Source organism: Micropterus salmoides, unplaced genomic scaffold, assembly GCF_014851395.1.
Source record: "Micropterus salmoides isolate LMB-PRFRI ecotype aquatic unplaced genomic scaffold, ASM1485139v1 Ms_hic_scaffold_21, whole genome shotgun sequence".
Lineage (NCBI taxonomy): Eukaryota > Metazoa > Chordata > Actinopteri > Centrarchiformes > Centrarchidae > Micropterus > Micropterus salmoides.
Window position 1 is genome coordinate 2343952 of NW_024041262.1, and position 22622 is coordinate 2366573.

The 22622-nt window shown below is 41.1% G+C and overlaps 2 protein-coding genes across 3 annotated transcripts in view; both read left to right on the forward strand.

The window, feature by feature from the left end:
- The first annotated feature begins 622 nt into the window (after positions 1-622).
- bms1 (BMS1 ribosome biogenesis factor) lies at positions 623-17389 on the forward strand. Of its 2 annotated transcripts, none has more exons than XM_038735833.1 (23): positions 623-724; positions 2087-2267; positions 2487-2677; positions 3238-3317; positions 3875-4063; positions 4211-4353; positions 6422-6543; positions 6677-6870; positions 7011-7153; positions 7723-8246; positions 9296-9397; positions 9635-9786; positions 9922-10003; positions 10274-10353; positions 10936-11127; positions 11359-11547; positions 12188-12368; positions 14076-14134; positions 14377-14499; positions 15042-15189; positions 15367-15542; positions 16084-16245; positions 16555-17389. In XM_038735833.1, exons 2-23 carry the CDS (start codon positions 2095-2097, stop codon positions 16780-16782), a joined length of 3633 nt encoding a protein of 1210 aa, XP_038591761.1. In that variant the 5' UTR covers positions 623-724; positions 2087-2094; the 3' UTR covers positions 16783-17389. The 2 variants fall into 2 exon arrangements, with proteins under 2 accessions (XP_038591761.1, XP_038591760.1); XM_038735832.1 differs by having other exon boundaries at positions 630-724; positions 2056-2267.
- Positions 17390-17690: 301 nt separating this feature from the next.
- Positions 17691-22622, forward strand: part of mtr (5-methyltetrahydrofolate-homocysteine methyltransferase) — a 38452-nt gene continuing 33520 nt past the window's right edge. Inside the window, exons 1-6 of the mRNA XM_038735831.1 lie at positions 17691-17867; positions 19663-19874; positions 20168-20257; positions 20731-20800; positions 20920-21012; positions 21392-21498. Of these exons, the coding sequence (XP_038591759.1) occupies positions 17825-17867; positions 19663-19874; positions 20168-20257; positions 20731-20800; positions 20920-21012; positions 21392-21498 (615 nt within the window). The 5' untranslated portion in view covers positions 17691-17824. The remainder of the gene's footprint in view (positions 17868-19662; positions 19875-20167; positions 20258-20730; positions 20801-20919; positions 21013-21391; positions 21499-22622) is intronic.

Genomic DNA, 22622 nt, shown 5'->3' on the forward strand with positions numbered 1-22622 from the left:
GGCCTGAATGTCTTCTCAATATCTCTGTCTGTATCTCTTTTATTTCCTTGCTTCCTTCATCTCTTCTGTTTTTCATATTTATTCCTCTTTGGATTCAACTATTTTACATTTTCTATTCTTCTTCATATATCTTCTTTCCTCTCTTCGTCTTTGTTCACATTTCTTTTTACCATCTCCTCTTTTTGTCCGAGACCAAACAGCAAATTCAGTTCTTCTATATTCACGATATTAAAGTCTGTTCTTATTCTCTTTCATCAAAGTACACCAACATCAGCCATACTGGTTTTATGTTTAATTAAATAAATGGTATCTTCAGTTTCAACTCCTCTGGCCTTTCACCTTCTTTCCCTTCAAAACATGACATTGCTGCCCTCTGCTGTTCTTTTTGAAAAGTTGTTTCTCTCCATCCAATGTAACTTGCTTTTTTGCATGTAACATTCATCACTTCATTACTTTGGCTGAAAAATTCCGAATATTTTTCATCTGTCGGCAAGTAGAGGCCACATTCATGCCAGCCTCTAGATGGCGCTCTTGAATAGGGTTTGAATCCCGTTCGAGTTTGTTCCTCACCGTGGAACCTTTTAGAATTTTGTTTCCACTCGTTTTATTACGAAGGGACGCTTCGTACACTTCCGGGCCGTAGGTCACTTCCATGCACCGTACACACGTGAGAACAGAAAAGCTGGCTGTGACTGGGAGCAGACTACAACAGGGTTTTCTTCAGGTATTGCGACTAGTAACGTTAATTAAATTTTCTGAGCATTTAGCAGATGGAAGCGGCGCACACTGCTAGCGAGCTTCCGTTCCTACAGGCAGAGAAGTTACTAGCTGTTGCTTGTGTTCCGTATATAACACTCCCTCACTTATCATGTTAATATATAAAAACGTTAATTGCACTCTGAGCTAAAGACAAACTAATGTGTGACCCTACATAATGACAAGCTAGCTGAAATAATACACAGTCTGGGGCCCCTGTGCTGAGGGTTAGGGCTAAGGTAACTCTGACACAACACCGGTATCCTTAACGTTGCATGGCCCTTTTTTTGTTCACGTTAACAACAAACTTGTGTTTCGCTGAATCCGAAGGCCTCTCTCCAACAATGAGAAAAATAAATAAATGCAATGTCATGTAACTCGGAAGTTGTTTGCGTTGGGAGGTTATCTGAATGGAGATTTGTTTGTTCATGAATGGTGTAAGTTAACTTGCATGGCTTTACCAGAAAAGTACGTTTCTCAGAGAAACGGCACTTGCTAACTTGTTTTGTTAGCCTACTTTTATGAACTTATTCTTTCAACCCAAGTTATTAAAAGGTTCCTGTTGTTTAGCTGAACTGTTGTACTGCTTCGTTTCAGCGTTTGCTGTGACTGCATGTTGTTGTTGTCTGAATTATTAATAGGACTGTTAGTATGTCACTGGTTTTTATTAAGTGTGGAACAGATGTTCGTTTAAAACTGCCAGGTTAACCTTTACAGTGGAGATGAAGCATACTACATCACATAAGGTGTTCCAGCATCAACACATAAAGGGCCATCTTTGACACCACCATCATTTCACTGACCTCTCTCTCTGCAGTGACAGCCATTCTTGAACTGAATTCAAGTCTAAACGGGGTGTGTTAAGAAAGTGGTGCGCTTACAGTAAACATCCTATATTTTATTTCTGTCAGTTGTAATCATTGCGTGGTTATACTTTGAACACTATTTTGTCTCTTCGTTTTATGGTACACTTAGGCGATATGGCCAAAAATGTTATCACGATAAACTAAAATTCAAATCAGTCGTGGTAGAACATTCAAAACAGTTATGATAATACGGTCTTTTTTCAACAAATATGCATGATTAATATTAAGTAAAATCTTTTTTCAGTGCAATTTCCTCAACAAAATAAATACAAGTGCTGATTTGTTTGGGATTCAAATGAATTTAAAAGAACATTTGATATTTATCAAGGGAAATGATATTGTGATAATTATATTGCCCAGTCCTAATTGGAGTTACTATGAACAAATTGTGAATCCATGACTTTTGTTTTGGTCCTTCCCATTCTCTGTGAAGAAACACTCACGTGGCATTGTCTGTGCTTTAGCGGACAGGATGGACGGGAAAGTTAAGGAGCAGAAGCGACATCAGCACAAGCACAGCGGACCAAAGGCAGAGAAGAAGAAGCTGAAGAAGCAGGGAGGCTCCACAGAAGAGGATGAACGGAAACGCAATCCCAAAGCGTTTGCGGTTCAGTCCGCTGTACGCATGGCCAAGACCTTCCACAGGTCAGTCCTGATGGCTCCGTAGTGCTACACATCTGACAGACAGATGGACTTGCAGCATCCAAGATGTTATATAAATTATCCTGGCCTTTACGCTTCCACTTTCACAAGAACACAGGAATAACCTATAATTTTGTAAATTCCAAGGTTACCAGCTAATGAAAATAATAGAGGAATGAAACAAACATTGTGAAACTACCGCTCATGTATATTTTTCCTCAGGGCCCAGGACATAAAGACCAAAAAACATCACATCCCCCTTGTAGACCGGACTCCCCTGGAACCCCCTCCAGTTGTGATTGTAGTAGTTGGTCCTCCCAAGGTGGGAAAAAGCACCCTGATCCGCTGCCTAATCAAAAACTTCACGCGACAGAAGCTCGGGGACATATGTGGACCCGTAACCATCGTGTCTGGTATGTTTGGCCACTTATTCCTGATGTAGTAGATGGGTTAGAAAGGGTTCACACTTCCATCAAGCTCTGTTGGAAAGTTATTTTTGCAATAATTGCGCCCTATAGCAATGCTTTATCTACACAGAAACAGATTGACATTCTTTGAATAAGACGGGATTTGCTGCGATTAGCTTTAGCTAAACGATCTGCATTAATCGCCTCTATGGAGACATGACAGTAGAGGTGAGAGAGATGGGGAATGATATGCAACAAAAGGTCTCTGGCAGGATTTTAACTGCATACTGCTGTTCATGGTCGGCTACTGAAACCCCTGGGCCATCAGGGCGCCCCAATATCAGCATGTTAACGTCAGTGTGGTTGTGTTAGCTTGCTGATGACAGCACGGGAGGTTTTCAGAGGTCTTACCAGACTCTGCCAAACCCATGTGCAGAATAATGTTATGAGCCGCCACAAAAATACGATTTGGTGTGTAATAAAAGTAATGAGACATGGATACATGTGCACCATTAGACATTTAACCATTATGTGTCTATTATTTGTGTTTGATAAATATTCTTTAGGCAAGAAGCGCCGGCTCACTTTCATGGAGTGCAACAACGACATTAATACAATGATCGACCTCGCGAAAGTAGCGGACCTGGTGAGTTTTTCAAGTGCATTTAATGTTGATTTCACTGACATATGAAACAGTTGTCCAAAGACATGCAGGCTAGGTAAACTGGCTACTCAAAGTTGTCCTTAGGGTGTACTGCGCCTTTTGCCAATGTCCGCTGGGATAGGCTCTAGCCCTGTAAACAGGATATGTGGTTGACAGTGAGTGAAATGAAATTAATTGTTCTTATGTAATTTATATGTATCTTTGGCAATACTGGTGTTATACATTCATGCCAATAAAGCTGACTTGAATTTGAATTTGAGTGTGAGGCAGTATCACATGATAAAACAAGTGTGTGCTTTGTAATATAGTCAGCTTTACACATTTTGTCGTCAACAATGAGGGTAGTTTTTAAGTCCATAAGGCTTGTTAACATTTAGTTTTCACTTACTGACAAACTGATAAATGTACCTTTTAACTTTTTGTCAACAGAATGGTCCCGTGTTAAAGCTTAATAACTGGATTTGAATAGAGTATTGAGGGATGAATAACGTATTGACTAAATGAAGTTACATGAGTGCATTGTTTTTTCCCCCCTCCAGGTTTTGATGTTGATTGATGCCAGCTTTGGCTTTGAGATGGAGACATTTGAGTTTCTCAACATCTGCCAGGTGCATGGCTTCCCTCGTATCATGGGTGTGCTGACTCACCTGGATTCATTCAAGAACAACAAGACACTGAGGAAGACCAAGAAAAACCTCAAACATCGCTTCTGGACTGAGGTCTACCAGGTAAACCCACTGTAATTACACCTTTACAGCTGAAAACACCCCCTTAGCTCATATACAGTGTGCAATAGTATAAGTTGTATGTACTGTGAGAGTGTGACCATCCGATTAAAGACTGTTGTTATGTTTTTTTGTGCTTGAACCTGTCAGGGGGCCAAGCTGTTCTATCTGTCTGGTATGGTGTACGGTGAATATCAGACTCAAGAAGTGAAGAACCTCGGTCGCTTCATCTCTGTCATGAAGTTTCGTCCTCTGGTGTGGCAGACCTCCCACCCTTATGTGCTGGTTGACCGGTGAGTGAAAACCTGAGACTGCAATCTCCTGACTGGCATGAGTTTAATTTCAACATCCCCATTTGTTTACAGGCAGTTTACAGCATTTGCTCTGTTACATGTAGATGGATGATGTGAAGTGAAAGAGAACAAAGATCCGTCAACTCCTCGTGTAGTTGCAGCCTAACCTTTACATATTGTTTTAAATACTACATACATACTAGTGTTTTGTCGATCCTAAGACATGACTTGAACACTTCACAGCTTCTACACATCTTGGGGTGGTGTTGAGGGTTGTGGTGTACAAAAGGATCAATCTGTGTGACAGTGATTTTCAATGGTCTGGTTAAAGTAATGCATTTACCAGTGACTAATTATACCTGGATGAAGGTGCCTTCTAATTACAATATGATATTAGAGTATAAGAGTTGGAGAGTTCCAGCTGAATGCACCATTAGGCAATTCTTTGGATGCAGTGGATACTGTGGGCTGTGTCCATATAATTCAAAAGCCCCAATTAGGGTTGGGCGAGGTCTACAAAATTTCCATCGGACGATGTCTGCAATGAAACATCGGGATGGATGATGTCATCGGGTGCTCGGGCGCGCACGCTTGCGGGAGGCAGCAGTCGTCTTATGTGCACGTGTTCTCGCACAAACTTCACTCGGTAAAAAAAAATTGGTAGACTATTAACTTACGTTACAAGTCCTGTTCAGAGCGAGGAACGCTTAGGCTGTGTGCGCCAGTTTAGCAGAGCATGCTGTGACTGTATCCACAATTCAATAGCAATGCCATGGCGTGGATAAAAGCACACACTTTTAAATGACTTCTTATAGTTTTAAATTCAACAAGAGGGCTAAAAAGCACAAAGGTAGTGTGTTCATTTTTTTGAATTTCAAATTTAACATGACCACCAAAGATGGCTGACAGGTTCTGGGAATCAGCATCACAGAGACCCTGACATGGTCGTCTCGCATCTCCACGCTGGTGAAGAAAGCTCAGAAACGACTGGATTTCTTGAGGAAGCATAAGAAGGCCAAATTCCCACACCAAGTTATTGTCAGCTTTTACAGAGGAGCAATAGAAAGCATCCTGACTGGAAAAATAACTGGCATGGGATGTGCACGGCCCAGGACCGGAGGGCTCTGCAGCGAGTGATTAAACTGCTCAGAAGATCACTGGTACCCATCTCCCGAGCATCAGTGATATCGGTGAGGTGAGTTTCCTGCGCAGAGCCCTATGGATACTAAAGGACAGTACCCACCCAGCTACAGCCTGTTCACCCTGCTGCATTCTGGGAAGAGACATAGAAGTTTCTGCTGCCGCACCACCAGACTGCAGAGCAGCTTTTCTCCCCAAGCTATCAGACTCTTAGAATATAGTTTATTTCTGTTTACCGTTCTTATAATTGATTCTTTATTAATGTATATTGTCTGCTACACAGCAGAAGGGAGTTAAACTCAATTTCACTATATAACCTGTTATATTGTGACAAAATAAAGGTACCTATCTACCCACTATCAGTAAGCATCTGACTCTATCAAATGCAACAGAGCACCATAAAATCCAGGCATGATTTAGATACAATGAAAAAAATGAATATATACTAACCCTAACCCAGGCGCTACCTCAGGAAGTAGACTGGGTCACCCACTAATCAGAAGGTCAGCGGATCGATTCCCAGTTCCTCCAGTCTGCAAGTCAAAGTGTCCTTGATGTGCCATCAAGGTGATGGATACCGCTTGATTCATTAGTTCTCCTGGCTGTTGTTGGCACCTTGCACTGCAGCCTCTGCATATGTCAGTGTATGAATGGGTGAATGTGTCATGTAGTGTGAAGAGATTTGAGTCGTCTGTGTAATATATAAATGCAGTCCATTTTCCTTGTGTCAGTTGGTAATGGTAATTCTCATGTAGGATCACAGCTGCATACAACGGAGCCATCGTTATTAGCATGGGTTCTGCCTGCCTCTGCCTGTCATTGCAAGATGGTTTGATGTTTCATTTTCATTCATTTTGAAGGAGCAGTATACATGCATGCTTTTAATTTATACTCACTCAATGATTCTATTCCTTCTGTATTCAAACAGTATGGAGGACTTGACCGACCCTGAGAAGGTGAGGACAGACCCCAAGTCTGACCGGACAGTGTCACTCTACGGCTACCTGCGAGGGACACACTTGAAAAACAAAGGCCAGGTCCATATCCCTGGTACATAGTGCTAGTTACCTACAAAAACCTTTTGGACTGCCCGTCATGCTGTCTAAAGCAGATGTGCTTCAAATTGTATTGATGACATTTCCCTGGAAACATTTACAAACATATGTTGTGTTTTCTTCTGCAGGTGTAGGAGACTTTCAGGTGGCAGACGTAAACTTCCTGCCAGATCCGTGTCCACTGCCAGGCGCTCAGAAGAAGAGAGCGCTGAATGAGAAGGAGCGTCTGCTCTATGCACCCATGGCCGGGGTTGGGGGGGTTGTGTATGACAAGGATGCTGTGTACATTGACCTTCCTGCTAACCACGTCAATCAGCAGCAGGTGTGTGTGTTTGCTTGGCATGAAAGTGTTTTCCTCATCTGAAAGATCTGCGTTTTTGTGCTTGGATTCACTAATTTTAAAATTCGACCAATTAAATCAGATTAGGTAATGTTAAGTGTATTTGTGTTTCCTCGGTACAGGAAGAGGTGCGGCCCACCACAGAGCTGGTCCAGTCACTCATTGATACACATGCCACCCTGGATGTCAAGATGGCTGCCAGTAAGGTGTCTCTGTTCAGTGGTTCTGTCACCCTGGAATCCACAGACATGGACGAGCAGAGCGGGTGAGACAACTCACCAGACCTATCTCCACCCTCTGTTTCAGTGCTCTGCCAGTGCTGGAAAAGGTCTGGCTGTACCCATTAATAAACCAATCACAATCATCTTGGGCGGCGCTAAGTCCAAGATGAAGCAACGGGAGCATCACAACCCCCGCAAATTCAGAATTTGATCTCTCGGTCTGATTTTGCAACATTTGCAAAGCCTAAAAGAGCATTTTAGTCCATTTAAGACACAGACACCAACGCACAAGTATAAAAGCTCATGACGGTGTTGCTATGGCATATACATTTTCCATTATACCCGCAGCCTACTTCCTGTGAGCCAGACTGGTATGTAAGTAATGTAAATGTATAAAGGACAGTGTGTATAACATAGTTTGTGTATGTACGATAAAACACAATAAAATTCTGAATAGAAATTGATGAGGGTTTTGTAAATTTGTCAGTTTTCACATGTGATTTGTCTATACACACTGTGCACTGGCGAAATAATAATACAGAGCACGCGGATGTTGTGCGGCAGCCTTGTGTGTGACAGAGAACGTAACCTCTCTTGTTTTGTGTGTGTTCAGAGAGACCGGTCTTCAGGAGAAGCTCGTCTGGGATCCGAACACCCAGAGAAAGAGGAGGAAGGTGCTCTTTGCTGAGGAGGAGGGCGACGATGATGTCAGTGGTTCCAGTGATGATGAGGATGGTGACAGTGAAGACAGTGACCAGGATGAAGATGAAGACAATGATAACCTGTCCACAATGCTCAAAGAGGCAAGAGCCAAATCTGACAAGACAGATCAGAACGTAACAGACATCACTCCGCCGGTGAAGAAGCAGAAACTAGAGGAGAGGAAGGAGAAGGGGGAGGGGACTGCTGAGGTGCCGGCCTTCGCTGACAGTGAAGACGACCTGGAGATGAGTGAGGAGAGTGAACAAGAAGGTGGGGCTGGGAGAGCAGGAGACTCTGGTCACTGTTCTGAAGAGAGTGATGAGGAGGAGGAAGAGGAGGAAGATGAATCAGTGGAAGAGGAGGATGATGAAGCTGGCACCACAGTGAAGGAGGAGGAGGAGGAGGAGGATGAAGAAGAAGAAGAAGAAGAGCAGGGTAAGAGCAGGCTTTTTGTGTTCATTTGTAGGAAAGGGTTACACTACTTTTACTCTGGTTATCTTCAAATACAAGGAGTACCAATCCACTATCAGATCTTCTTATTTTTCACTTTAAATCTGTATGAGTAGTTGTTGTTAATTTTTCTTTCATTCAGTGTAGTTTTTCTTTTACTGTATAATAATTAATTTACAGAAGCACTGAGACGCATTCTGGTGATCCTGTGTTTGTCACATAACAAAAGATGAAAAAAAGCTTTTTAGTCACTTTTTTTAATCTGTGAAAACTGGTGGTTTGTTTTTTGTCAGGATCAGTTTGTGTTTGTTGTTGTAATACTCATTTTGGCCACAAGAGGTGCACCACTGCCATTCCATTCCATTCACTCATTCATCTAATGTTTTTTATCCAAAGTGACTTACAATTGCTGAGTATGTCAGAGGTCGCACACCTCTGGAGCAACTAGGGATTAAATGTCTGGCTCAGTGTTGTCAGGTGAGAAAACTCTCACTACAAGGTAGGTATCGCACGGTATCTGGAGTTTGCCCAACTGTATGGTAGATACATGTAATGGTAGATATTCAAAAAAAATCCTAATACATTTAAGGGCTTCTTGTCCATATTTGTTTAAAATATGAGGGGCAAACTCCATCTACTGGTGAACATCATGTGATATGATCAAAAGCTCCTGAACCAAATGTTCCCTTTTGTTAGACCATAGTGCAGCTCTATTTTTAGCTCTCTTGGACTAGACGGTTACTGTTATTTCTCGTTGTAGTTCAAGTGTTAAACTGAAGAGAATGCAAGGTTTTGCGGTGCAGCTGTGCCAAAACCGTTACCTGTTCCGTGAGTCAAGTCAAACAGTACAGAAGGAGTTCCTTCAAGATTTGAGTCAGGACAAGGACTGCAAATTTCTTTGGTCTAACGGTAGCTGTCTGTGTTCTGATGTCTAAGCCACAAAGAAATGGGTCACGACGTTATTCTGAAGACAGCATCTGGAGGTTCAGTGATTTTGATTTTGGTTGATTTCTGTCTTCTGTTTCCATCCACAGGGGCTCTGAGGTGGAAGGAGGGTCTGCAGCAGAAAGCATCACAGGCATTTCTACGCCAACAAGAAGCGGTCCCCAATCTTAGAAAACTGGTTTATGGTTCAGGTAGGCCGGGGCTCTGGTTGCATGTGTATCAATATATATTAGCCCAGCCCAAGATATGTCAGTACAGAAATGCCAAAGATATGTTTGAGTTCATAAAGAGACAGAAAGATAGTTTATTTTTACACTGTAAGCTGTCTCTAGCTGTTTGTTGTTTTTGACCAACACAAACGTGTGCTACAAAACTGCTACCTGCTCTGATTGTCAGAGTGTCTTGACAATCGTCATTTTTGTGTGCAGTTGTAGAGTCAGCTGATTCTGAGGATGAGGAGGAGGAGTTGGGGGGGCTGTTTCGAGTCAGCCGCCCTCAGAACAGCAAAAAGTTCCAAGCAAACGCTCTCGACTGCTCCCGCTTCAACCCTGAGACCTCCCACGACTGGGACTTGGAGGAGGTACAGTAGTTTGTAATACACCGCTGTTACTGGGACAGATAGTGTCGGATGGAGTTCCTAATGTGCTGTTGATATGAATACCAAAACAAAATAGATGTTGAAATGAAACTAATAAGTTGTAATATTTTTTCCCAGATGCTAAACTCCATCAGGGACTGTTTTGTAACAGGGAAGTGGGAAGAAGGCCAAGATGCTGCCACACTGCTGAAAGAGGACGGTAAGAGAGGAGAACCACTTCACTCAGCCAAACACAGTGATCCAAACTTCAAACTTATCGTCGGGAAAAACGCAGTTATAATCATTCCGTTGTGAGAGGGTGACTTTACATGGTTGAGCTACTTGGATTTGAACATTTTAGAAGCATTAAGGTGTAGCTGAGCTGTCCTTTTAAGGGGAACAGTTTTGTTTGTTACTATTGAAGCACACAAACCATGTAGTAGCTTAAAAGACCCTAACATACAGGCTTTCGTTGTGTTTCTGTATCTAGAGGAGCTATATGGTGACTTTGAGGATTTGGAAACAGGGGAAGTCCACAAGAGCCAAACTGGGCAGCAGGATCAGGCTGAGGTAGGTCCTCTTTCCATCATTTCATTCACTTTCCACCAGCTGACTGACCATTAATATTTCAATGTAATTAGGATATAGTTGTGGATACTGTGTTAAAATCAACAGTTGTGCCACTGTTCCAGTGTTCATGTTCCACTAGAAAATTATCATGGCATTTCCTCGGTGCTCATTTCAAGAAATGAACTTTTACTAAAGTCAGTTCTGTGTTACATGTGGTTTGCACTTTAATCATCCTTGGTTGTGAATCCTGTGTACCAAACTGTCCAAATACTTTAAATACACCTCGCACTGTGTGTTAGGATAGATCAACAGCGGGGAGAGGAGCAGCATGTTTGAGGCTATTCGCTATACTTTAAATCAGCTCATTTCAAACACCAATATTTAGGGTCCAAAAAAGAAAATCTTTTACTTACCTGGTACCCTGACAGCATCTGAAACACACCTTGGTAAAGTTGCCACAATTGCAGTGATTGGAAGTGTTGAAAGCAAAAATGTGGATAAATACACAAATGGTTCAGGGTTGAATACCTCCAGTTTTCTCAGTTGGATGATGTTTTGTCTTGTGCACCTTGTGACCAACAGAATAGTGAGAATGAAGATGATGATGACGAAGAAGCTGAAGAGAGTCTGGTGAAGGTGGATGATGATGAGGTCCAGAAGAATAAGCGGCTGGAGAAGAAGCGCAGGCTGAAGGAGCGATTTGATGCGGAGTACGATGACGAAGATGCCACTTACTTTGACGACCTGAAGGAGGAGATGCAAAAGCAGGCTGAGGTACCGCAGCTGGTTTGGGCCTTCTGTACAGATGTGCTCTGGATACGCAACAGCTGTTGGAGTTGATTGATTTGATAAAGATTCATCGTACAGAATGTCCTACACAAAATGTCAAAAGGATATATGATCAATTCAGTGTTCGGCTTTGCTGTTGTCTTCATGTTCATTAGAGTCCTGGCTTTTTATCTGAGAGTATTTGTATGAGAATATGTTGCTGCATTCTGTCCTCAGCTGAACAGGGCGGAGTTTGAGGATGTGGATGATGAGACCAGAGTGCAGTACGAAGGCTTCCGACCAGGAATGTACGTCAGATTAGAAATCTCCTCTCTACCCTGTGAATTTGTCACCAACTTCGATCCCCATTATCCCATCATCCTCGGTGGTCTGGGCTCCGGTGAGGGCAATGTAGGATACCTGCAGGTATGTGCAATGCTCTCATTGTATTCTGCCATTAGCACTTTGTTTGTTTGTGACTGGTAGTACCTTCTTGTTAAGGCTAAGCTGTTGGGTAGACTTCAAATGAACTCTGGTTTATTTGCTGAATTACACAGCCCATTTAGTTAAGGTCCGTGGCCATCAGTCGTCATCTAAACTGTACAGGGCAGATGCCAGGAAGGAATCATTAAGATAACAGCATTTGGATAGTAATGGTGTATTTTCATCAGGTGTCAATCACCAATGTTTATGATGTGTTACTGGCAGTCTAATCAGGCTGACAGAACCATATTCTGAATTGGGTTTATGCACACAACCGATTGATATATATGATGGGATTCATTGCCTGAAGAAAAATCTTGATTTTGCCCATATAATGAGATAATTAACTTCTTATAATTATCTTGAGATATTGGGATGAAATGAAATTAATTAATTAATAACACCATGGCTGCTATTTGCTCCTCTGATGGTATTATCAGACGTACGTTTGCGAGTGGTTGCTGCTTCTTGCAGAGGCTGATTTCTGTCCTGACATGAGGAATATCCCTAAATGTCCTCCTCGATTTTCTTAGCAACAGTTTAAAATAGTAAGCACATACCTAAAGCTGTGTGTGTATGTCAGATGCGACTGAAGAAACACCGTTGGTATAACCGCATCCTGAAGACCCGGGACCCCCTCATCCTGTCATTAGGCTGGAGGCGCTTCCAGACCATCCCCCTCTACCACATCGAGGATCACAACGGACGCCACCGCCTGCTCAAATACACACCACAGCACATGCACTGTGGAGCCTCCATCTGGGGTAAGACACTTTAGGCACACTGCACTACTGACTGCTGGTGTACAGTGATGATTAGAAAAAAAACATCAGTTAAAAGCAGAGTCCCAGTTAGATACCTGTCCCTTTTACTGGTGTGGCTACACGTTTTGGCACATAAACGCTGGTTTTTATAGAAGTTAGTTTATAGAAGAAGCCTAGATGCGCTCTCTCTCTGATTCGTAATTGAAAAGTTATTTGATAGCCTCATTTGTATTAAGTTAGTAAGTAATATTCATACTGGTTTAAACAAACAATTTGATAGTAGCCTATTTCACATTTTTGCTGAGTGAGAGGTTTGTGGGAAAGGAATTAAAGGCCTGTCCCAGATTTAGGCAGGCTCAGTGACTGAAGCAAAGAAAACCCCGGGCTACTGATTCAAGTTTTATAGTAGATTAAGTGGACCTTAACGTGATTGTATGTTGTAGTGTGTCTCAATGGTTGTGTTTATATGCACATAATAATAAGATTAAGGCTAAAAATTAGAGTAAGACATTATCCTGAGACAGACATTTCCATTGGCTGATTACAGGAAAAAGTCCAATCATACTCCTGTATGACAAAAGTCCCATTCATGTTCATAAACGTGTTACTTTGTCAGAACTCTGTCCAGTATTCAGCCTCACACCTGATCAGTATGTCACGATGCTGTGGTGTACTCCTCTTTGTGCTACCTCTGCAGTAAATCTGCGCTTTGATGCTCTCCTTTTTTATCATTTCTACACAGTAAAACATCTACAAAGATGTTTTCTAAGACAAATATGAATATGAAAGAGACAGTGATGCTGAACTTGTTCGGGTGCATCATAAACACTTGTGTGTGGTGCAAAATCTCTGGTAGTCATATATGGATGAGGCCTTAAGTAGAGCTTGGCCGTTATCAATATAATTATATATAATTATATCAATATATTAAAAAGTAAAACATAAAAACATATTAAGATCTCTACATTCTACGAGGGAATACCAGCCAAAGCAGGATGATTTGACTCCTTAGTTAAAGGAGGCAGCCCATTCTATCTAGCAGTAGCTGTAAGCTCTTGCTATAAAATTGTGTCAAGCATATTTAGTTGCATATTACATGGACAGTAAGAACTGACACCTGCCAACATGATTCTGAGGCTCACACTCTGTGACTCACAGCAGTTTATGTGCCAGGTTTCTAAATAACCTCAAGCATATCTTTGGCATTCTTCTACTTCAATTTCTAGGTTGTTATTGTCCAACAAACACAAGTACTATATATATATATATATATATATATATATATATGATAAGCCAATTAGGCTCTAATGAGTTGAATGCACTATAATAATGACACTACAATGTGGTGGTACTTCAGCTGAGAGCACAATCACATAACAATCAGATTATGCTGTTAACGCCTGCCTTATACATTTATTACTGTCTCAGTGACAAAATTGGATTATTGCTGTACTTGTACGTGTAGCCAGTGTTACAGTCATTCATGTGCTGCCATGTGTTCTTAAATGATAGAGATAAATGGTGATTAAGTCATCTGATGAGGTTTAAGCAGTGACTATGTAAAGTTAGTAGAAGTCATTTCTTCCTGTATAATGAGACTTGTATTCCAGAACTGTTGAGAAGAAATGTTTTGCAGTCGTGGGTAATTATCATGTATATCTGATGATAATAACGAGTAACGTTCCCTCTCTTTTTGTCTCAATGAAGGTCCTGTCACTCCACAGGGCACCGGCTTCCTGGCTGTGCAGTCAGTAGCAGGAACTAAAGTAAGTCAGTTATTCACTTTAGTTATAGCAGCTAACATCTGTGTGAACAGTTGGTTCCATTTCAGTTCTTGAAATGATGTAACTGAGAGTAAAATTAAAACTATTCCAGCCGTAATAGAAGTGACAAGTTTGGTAAAATGGCAATATCATATGTTGTAACTCTCATTTACATAATTATATGGAATTCTGCCTAAATATATATATTAGACTTTGACTTATAAATTCCTGTCTTGTCTCTGCAGGCTAATTTCCGTATTGCAGCCACAGGAGTCATCCTGGACCTGGATAAGTCTGTGACTATAGTGAAGAAGCTTAAACTCATCGGTTACCCCTACAAGATCTTTAAGAACACCTCCTTCATTAAGGTAGGACAACTTTTCTTTACTTGTATCTTTTAAATATCTCATTCATTTAGGTCTACGGCTTTCAACCTTTATGTAAAAACTTGACCACTAAAACAGGTGAGATTGGATGTGATTTTCTTAAGAAATATTCTTTTAGTGTCAGATTTTAATGTTTTTTTTTTAATAACTTTTGGAAACTTGGAAGCTGATCTGTAGCATAGTCGGTGTCAAAGTTGAGGGTGAAATTGTCCTGGATTGAAGGGACTACATAGAAGACAGACATGTCACAATAAATGAAGCACACTTTTAACCTCTGACCTGGATCAAAAAAATCAAACACTGTTCAGCACTGCATCATTAAAAATAGTTAATCCACACATCTAGTGTATGTCATTTTTGTATCTAATGTTTGCTTTTTTGTGAGCAGAGTAAATGGAATGTTGTAAAAGGACAGAGGTACCTTGTGTTGAATGAGATCTCAGTGCTTTGTGCTCTGTGAAGAAGCAGTTATATAATCTTACTGCTACTTGTGTTTTGATTGCGCTCTCCCTCTGTGTTCACAGGGCATGTTCAACACAGTGCTGGAAGTAGCTAAATTTGAAGGTGCCTCTGTACGAACAGTATCGGGGGTCAGAGGTCAGATTAAGAAGGCGCTGTCGACACCATCAGGAGCTTATAGAGCCACTTTTGAGGACCGCCTCCTTATGAGTGGTGAGTGTGTAACTGTCACTATACTGCTTACTTTAGGTAAAAATGACTTTTAAACATTATTGTCTTTTATTTTATGGCCATTATGCAAAAGTGGAACAAAACATTTGACACTGATATGTTGCATCTGAAGGACTCCTCTGTAGTTGATGCCTTTGTGTTGATGCCTTTGTTGTGCAGACATCGTGTTCCTGCGCTCCTGGTTTCCAGTATCTGTTCCCCAGCTCTACAACCCCGTCACCTCTCTGCTGTTGCCTGTTGGTCAGAAGGACAGCTGGGAGGGCATGAGAACCCTGGGGCAGCTCAAACATGACCTGGGTATCCGCAACAAACCCAACACGGACTCTCTTTACAAGGTAGAGTAGGCTCAGCCTGATGGATCTCTACACATGATCTGATGAAGGGAAGAAGGAGTAAGAGCAGTGTAATACAGTCCTACCAACTATAGCTCTGAGAAGGAAGCTATTAATAGATCTTACTGATGTTTACATTCTCCAAGATGCAAACTCAAAACATGCACTGCACAATTTTGGCTAAAAGATGGGAAGGAAATCCAAAAATGGGAGAATTAACGATGAAAGAAATGATTAGCTGAGTATTCGATAAGTCAAGTAACTTTAAGTTAGTGTGAGAATTTGCTGTTTTATATCACAGTAAATGGAATATATTTGGGTCGTCTGGCATAGACAAAATATGTTATTGAATAAAAAAACACTAATAATAACTAATCATTAGTAATATATTTCATTGTGTTTTTAGGTATGTGTATATTTGTTTTGTGTTGGCTTGCTTGACAGTTAAACTCCTCACGTAGTTGTCTTGCAGTTAAAGCATCTGCAGACCTGTCCTTCACACAGTAGTGTGTGACATGTGACTATCCATCGCTTTCCCTTCCAGCCGGTGGTCCGAGCCCAAAGACATTTCAACCCCCTCCACATCCCCAAGGAGCTCCAGAAGGCCCTGCCCTTCAAGAGCAAACCCAAACAGCAGCAACCCAAAGGAAAGGTGCCCAGAGATCTTCAGAGGCCCAGTGTGATCAGAGAACCCCACGAGAGGAAGGTGAGCAAAACCTGGCCCTGCTGTCTCACTGCAGCAGCTCATCAGCCTTTGTTAGGAGTGAGCATTTATGACCTATGACCTCAAGCAAATCACTGATTTGTACTGAACCGACAACAGAAACAGTAGGCTATTGCTTGTTCAGTCCTCCATTAAAATGTTATCACAGGTGGCAGAAATGATGGCCAAAGCTGTGCACACATGACCCAGTTTGTTGTGGATTGCTTTAAGTTCAAGAAGGCCTTGGACTACTCCCTGCACTAAAACATGGCTTTATCTAGAAGTATTGTTTTTCTTGTCCCTTTCCTTAAGGTGGCGGCCTTGCTCCACGCTCTGAGCACGGTCCACAACCAGAAGACAAAGAAAGCCCACATGGTGCAGCACGCCAAACACAAGAAGTTCCTGCAGCAGAAGGAGAAACAGGAGGAGGCCAAGCTGAAGAGACAGAAGGAGGCGCGGAAAAAACTGTACCGTGTCATGGGTCAGATGGACCAGAAGAAGCAGAGGTCCAGTCTAAAGGGGGCACCCCAGGATGACTAACCCACTGTTTATGGACTCATGAGGCAAACCTCTGCAGACTGTGACCGAGTCTTAGTCTGGTAGCAGGTCTTTTATAATTTTGGCAGGTTCATTTTGATTGTATTTTTCTATAGCATTGATATTAAAAGTCAGCTGTAAAGAAAATGAATCTCAGTCTTTGCACACGCACACTTTCAACTGCATATCACAGTGTTAGTGATTGTGTTGGAGCTTTCAGCTGTCTGAGTTTATGCTCTCTATTCTGTCTGTGTAATTCCAGTAAATAGGACAGTCATCACCTTTACCGATGATCACATGAAGGTATTATGGAAATAAATTGAGCCAGGTTCAGGTTTGAAAAAAGTTTAGGAGACTGACCCAGCATTTGCTTATTATAAATACAGTTGGGACACATGGGATGCCAACACCAAATCTGAAGGGTACTTCCTGTCTGAGGATGTTTATCCTTCCTAGTGTTTTAGAGAGTCCCTGGCTGTCACCTCTGGTTTACTTTAGCTCAGCAATTGACCATGACTATCTTGACCTGGGTGCTGGGGGTTTTTCAACTTCCACCTCCAGCATCAAATATTTTGATGGACCACCTATGATAAACAGATTTCAAGACTTATTCAGTTTTGTTTCAATGTTTTGAGTGTGTGTGAGAGAGATGTGGTTATAAGCGGCCGACGATGGATGGATGGACATTTGTGATGTTTCAGCACATGAAGCTTGGCATGTTACAGTAATTAAAATGTGTTGTTTATTGACCAAAATGAGAAAGAAATTGCTCTATTTTTACTGAACAAAAGGTACTTAACTTAACATCAGTCTGTGGTAACCGCCCCCCTTTCGTGGAGTATTAATTTAAATGTTACTGCTAAGGTAAGTGGGAAAATTGTGGTGAAGCGTTTATTGTGAAGGGCTAGGCCGGAAGTGTGTTGCTGCAGCTGGTGGAGCACAGACACGCTGCCGACCAGCCGGGAAACCGGTTGCTTGGTCAAGTTTGAGCTGCAACATTAACCGGCAGTTCTTCAGAAGCACTTCAAGGCTGGCTTTTCACAAGATGGCTCCGACTAACGTCATTCATCGAAAGTCTTCAGAAGCGGGTAAATATTAAACGTTATCTTTCCCAGCGTTAACGGTTAGCTTAGCTTTTAGCCTGCGGCGCTGTCTCTGTGCCCACTCCCGGTGAACTTACTGCTGTCCAGTTGTTACACCACGGTCCACGTGTGTATGTGTGACATGCTCTTACGGTACTAGCTATTATATAACATGTAACCGTATGTGGAAGTTCATTTTTGTAGAGTTAGCTATGATAGAACATTCATTCCAGCAATGTTAGTAAGTTATACAATATGAGAGTGCACGCTGTTGTGACCAGCAGCACCAGCTGGATCGCTTGAGGTCTGCACACCGACCATCTGACAGCTCTGTATTTAGTATAAGGTTGGCTCTCTTCGGCTTTCAAGGGGGGAACTCGGTCATAGTTTTGCCTTCACCTCAAAATGGACCCCAAGAATACAAAAAAGCCACGTTTGATCAGTACTTCAGAGCCAGTGAAGGCTTTACGAAAACAACAAGTGGTCGCTGAGCAGAGAGTACCTGAAAGTTTATTTCTCTATTAAAAAATTTCCCCACAATGGGAAGCATTTTGTCATAAAAGAGTTGCAACTAACAATTTTCATTTTGCACGTTATACAGTAGATGGATGTTTAAATATAAAAACTCAGAAATAAACTATTCGGCATGGTGCAGTGCGGAGGACGAATTTAAGTCTCAGCCTGAGGAAAGAAGCTGCTCTGCAGTCTGGTGGTGCAACTGCAGATACTTCTGCATCTCTTTATTTCAGCTTTATTTGCCAGGTGTGTGTACACATACGAGGACATTGACTCAGGATTGTACATTGCTCACGATGTGCTTACTCATACAATAATACAATTATAAAATAAAAAAATAAAAAAGATAAAATCACACACAGGCTACACTCTAAAGAACACAATATAAACAGAAACAAAAACAGTATAGACGGATTGAGACAATAGTGCAATGAAGAGCGCAAAGGATGCAGGAGTAAATTATTATTATCACAATTATTATGTACATGTCGGAGGTGGATGTGATGTTTTCTCTGAATTTCTGCCCTCATTTCCTTTAAAACGTTTCCAAATGATAATTTCCAGGAAATGTTCAGTATAAATGTAGTTGCTTTGTAAATGGTCAAATAAAAGTTGCTGCTGAATGTTTATTTCCCTGCTCAGGTTACCATTGGATGAACTAGACCAAGACAAAGCTTTGGAAGAATAGAGAATAAACATTAATATAAAATAGGGCTACGGCTAATGATTATTTTCATTGTCAACTAATCTGCCGACTATTTTCACGATTAATCGACTAATCGTTAAGTCTATAAAATGTCAAATTTTGAAAAATGCTCACCACAAGCTTCCAAAAGTGACTTCTCGAAATTGCTTCAGTTCAAAACCCAAAGTATCATGTACTATCATAAATGACAAAAAATAGCAGCAATTCCTCAATTTCAAAGATGAAACCAGCAATATTTTCACATTTTTGCTTAAAAAATGGCTGAAACGATTAATTGATTATCGAAATAGTTGTCCATTGATTTTCTTTCGACCGACTAATCAACTTATCGTTGCAGCTCTAATATAAAATCACAGTTTATCTTACAGCCACGATTGAATAATAAAAATGTGATATTCATGATGTCTTTTGTTCCGATAGACAAAATTTAATGAAGTAGCATTTGACTCCAATCAGAATCAACTAATGTCATAAAGGATGCATTTTGCCAGCTGCTTGTTTTTTTTGTTTGAAACATTTGTCTTATTGTAAATGTATTTGCAAGTTAGCCATCCTGGATCCTTTTTATTTTCTTTCCAGGGTGCGGATGTCCACTAGAGTCCGAGCTGCGAGCTGTGCTGCAGCAAAAGATCATGGTCCTGGACGGTGGTATGGGAACCATGATCCAGCAGCATAAGCTTGAAGAGGAAGATTTCAGGGGGGACGAGTTTAAAGGGCATCATCTTCTACTGAAGGGCAACAATGACCTTCTCAGTATCACACAGCCCGATATCATCTACAATATACACAAGGTAGTTCACCCAATGAGGAAAAAGTGAAGAGTCACAGACTGATTTACTCCACTTACCCTTAGCGATATCATTTCAGTTTTATGTGTTGTGAGTTAAATGTCTGTGTCTGAGATTTCTGCCACCAAAACAATACAAAGTGAATGGAAGTTTGTTTGATCACTGCAGAAGAGCATTTGACAAATATGAATAATGAATAATATCCTAGGCCTCTGGATAACCCCCAAGCCTCACTGCGAACTACCGTGAACTGCACCTGGTCCCCAGTGCATAACCTTTGCATTCTGTGTTTAAAGGAGTACCTGCTGGCTGGAGCTGACATCATAGAGACCAACACATTCAGCAGCACTTCCACTGCCCAGGCAGACTATGGACTGGAACACATGGTATTATGTCTGACCCTACTAGACCAGTTTGGACAACTCATGCACTTACGTGGTAGTAGAAACAAAGGTCAGGCACAGATGACGGATGGTAACTAATTAACCAGCGATGAAGACACTTCTTAGAAGTAGACCTACCCCCGTTTCTACACAGAGCTGTACACTCTTCTGTGACCTTGCTGTTATCGCTTTAAACTACAAAAGTGGTGGAAATAACAAAGAAATGCTCGGATATATCCGAAATGCCACTTATTTGTGTAAAGTGGTCTGGTGCTTTACATGAGTGCTTCAGTTTATCACTTTAGGAAAAGTATTGTTGCTACTTGAATTGTAATTGACTGATTTGTTGAAGGCTTAGGGAAGTTCTCTTAATAGTATTCCTGAATTTATACTGTGTGGCCATAGTTTCAATGTGATTTGGTGGTTTGTCACCAGCTCACCTACCTTCTTTAAAATGATCACTCGTGTTTGTGCAGGCTTACCGCCTTAACAAGGCGTCAGCGGAGCTGGCGAGGAGGGCAGCCGACGAAGTCACCAAACAAACGGGTTAGCCGAATTATTAGCATTAGAGCTGCATTTATCAAGAAGATAAATGTACAATCTCCGACTCTCTGGGAATTTCGCATGTGTGTAACATTAACTGTAATCTGTGTGTGCGTTATCAGGTTGTAAACGCTACGTGGCCGGGGCAGTGGGTCCCACCAATAAAACCCTGTCTGTATCCCCGTCTGTGGAGAAACCAGACTTCAGGAACATCAGTAAGATGACATAACAGCTTTTTTGTCTTTGTGCATTTTAGGACACTGTAAAGGGGCCAAGAGGGGGCAAACAATGAGAAAACACCTTGCATTTAATTCAGTTCATTACAGCACCACCACTAATAACAACCATAATGATAAACAAATAGTTAAATGAACTCCTCTTTGACAGTGTAAATAATGTGAAGAAACTCAGGGTGATCACTCTTATGGAGGTCCAGCTAAGAATACAGTGTCTTTCACAGCAGCTATTTTGACATGTCACAGTAGGAAATGTACAGGTGCAAATAATAATAATGAATAATGCAAATATCATAGCAATGCAATATACAGCATGGAATAATATTCCCTGTAATGTGTTTGTGTGTGTTTTCCCCAGCATTTGATGAGCTTGTAGAAGCCTACTCAGAGCAGGTCAGAGGTTTATTAGATGGAGGAGCCGACATCCTACTGGTTGAAACCATCTTTGACACTGCCAATGCTAAGGTAACTCTCACTTTTAAACACGTCTGTTGATTTAACTTGAAAGCACTAACTGAAGCTGAAGTTTGAAGAGTTGAGGCTGACTGGGACCCTGGAAGAGATAGACTGGATGCATCGTCTTAATTTAATGCACTTTTATACTTCTAATGTTGCAACTAAAGAAAGACTTTTAATACATTTAAATATGTGATTTAAAAGTAGATTAACCACAATAAATCAGTCATGTCCAGAGGCGGCCTTAGCTATGTTTCACCTGTTTCGATTGAAACGGGCCCCGCCCACCAAATGGCCCTGACTGACATGCAGCAATTGAGTAATTCACCCACTTTTGAAATAAACTAGTTGGACCTACTTATTTCACTCAGTGTGTAGAGACATCGACACAGGAAGTACAGGTGCTGAGGGGGTTGCAGCACCCCTACTTACTGCCAAAAAACACTATATACTATATATATACTATAAAAAAAATGCCACAAAATAAAAATAGTACTATTAGTTTTACCATATTAATACTATTGAGTTGGTTGTTGATTTAAGGTAAAGTTATAGAATTTATATTGTATTGCTATAATGTTTCCTGTTGTATTACTAAGGTTTTTCAGGAAAATACTACAGTTAGACTATATTGTGTGTATGTATATATAATATAGTATTACTGTAGTGTTTTCTGTATGTTATTTTTTTTTTTAAGGCATTTACTATAACATATTCTAAACAAGTGTTTAAAAAAACAACTACAGAAACTACTAAATATACTGTAGTAATACTATGGTTCATTTTCCTAAGCGTGGGATTGGTTTTTATAATACTTTATGCTAGAATATTCTAACAGCAAATGAACGGTCTCCGATATAAATAAATATGTTCATGTACACAAATGTTTTCTAAAATTGGGTGATTCGTGATGAAAGTCGTGCTCTGCATTTGTTATTTTTCTGGTCCATTATTAATGGGGTAGGGCCCCTTATTAGCTCTTGAAACCGGCCCCCAGATGCTTAAGGCGGCCCCTGGTCATGTCAAAAGCTGAGATGGCAGTTACGTAGCAGGTTCTCTACGAAGGCCTGTTACCATTTGAGCATACTGATTTTTGTCTTTGTACTGCAGAATGATCCAAGCACATCTGGAGT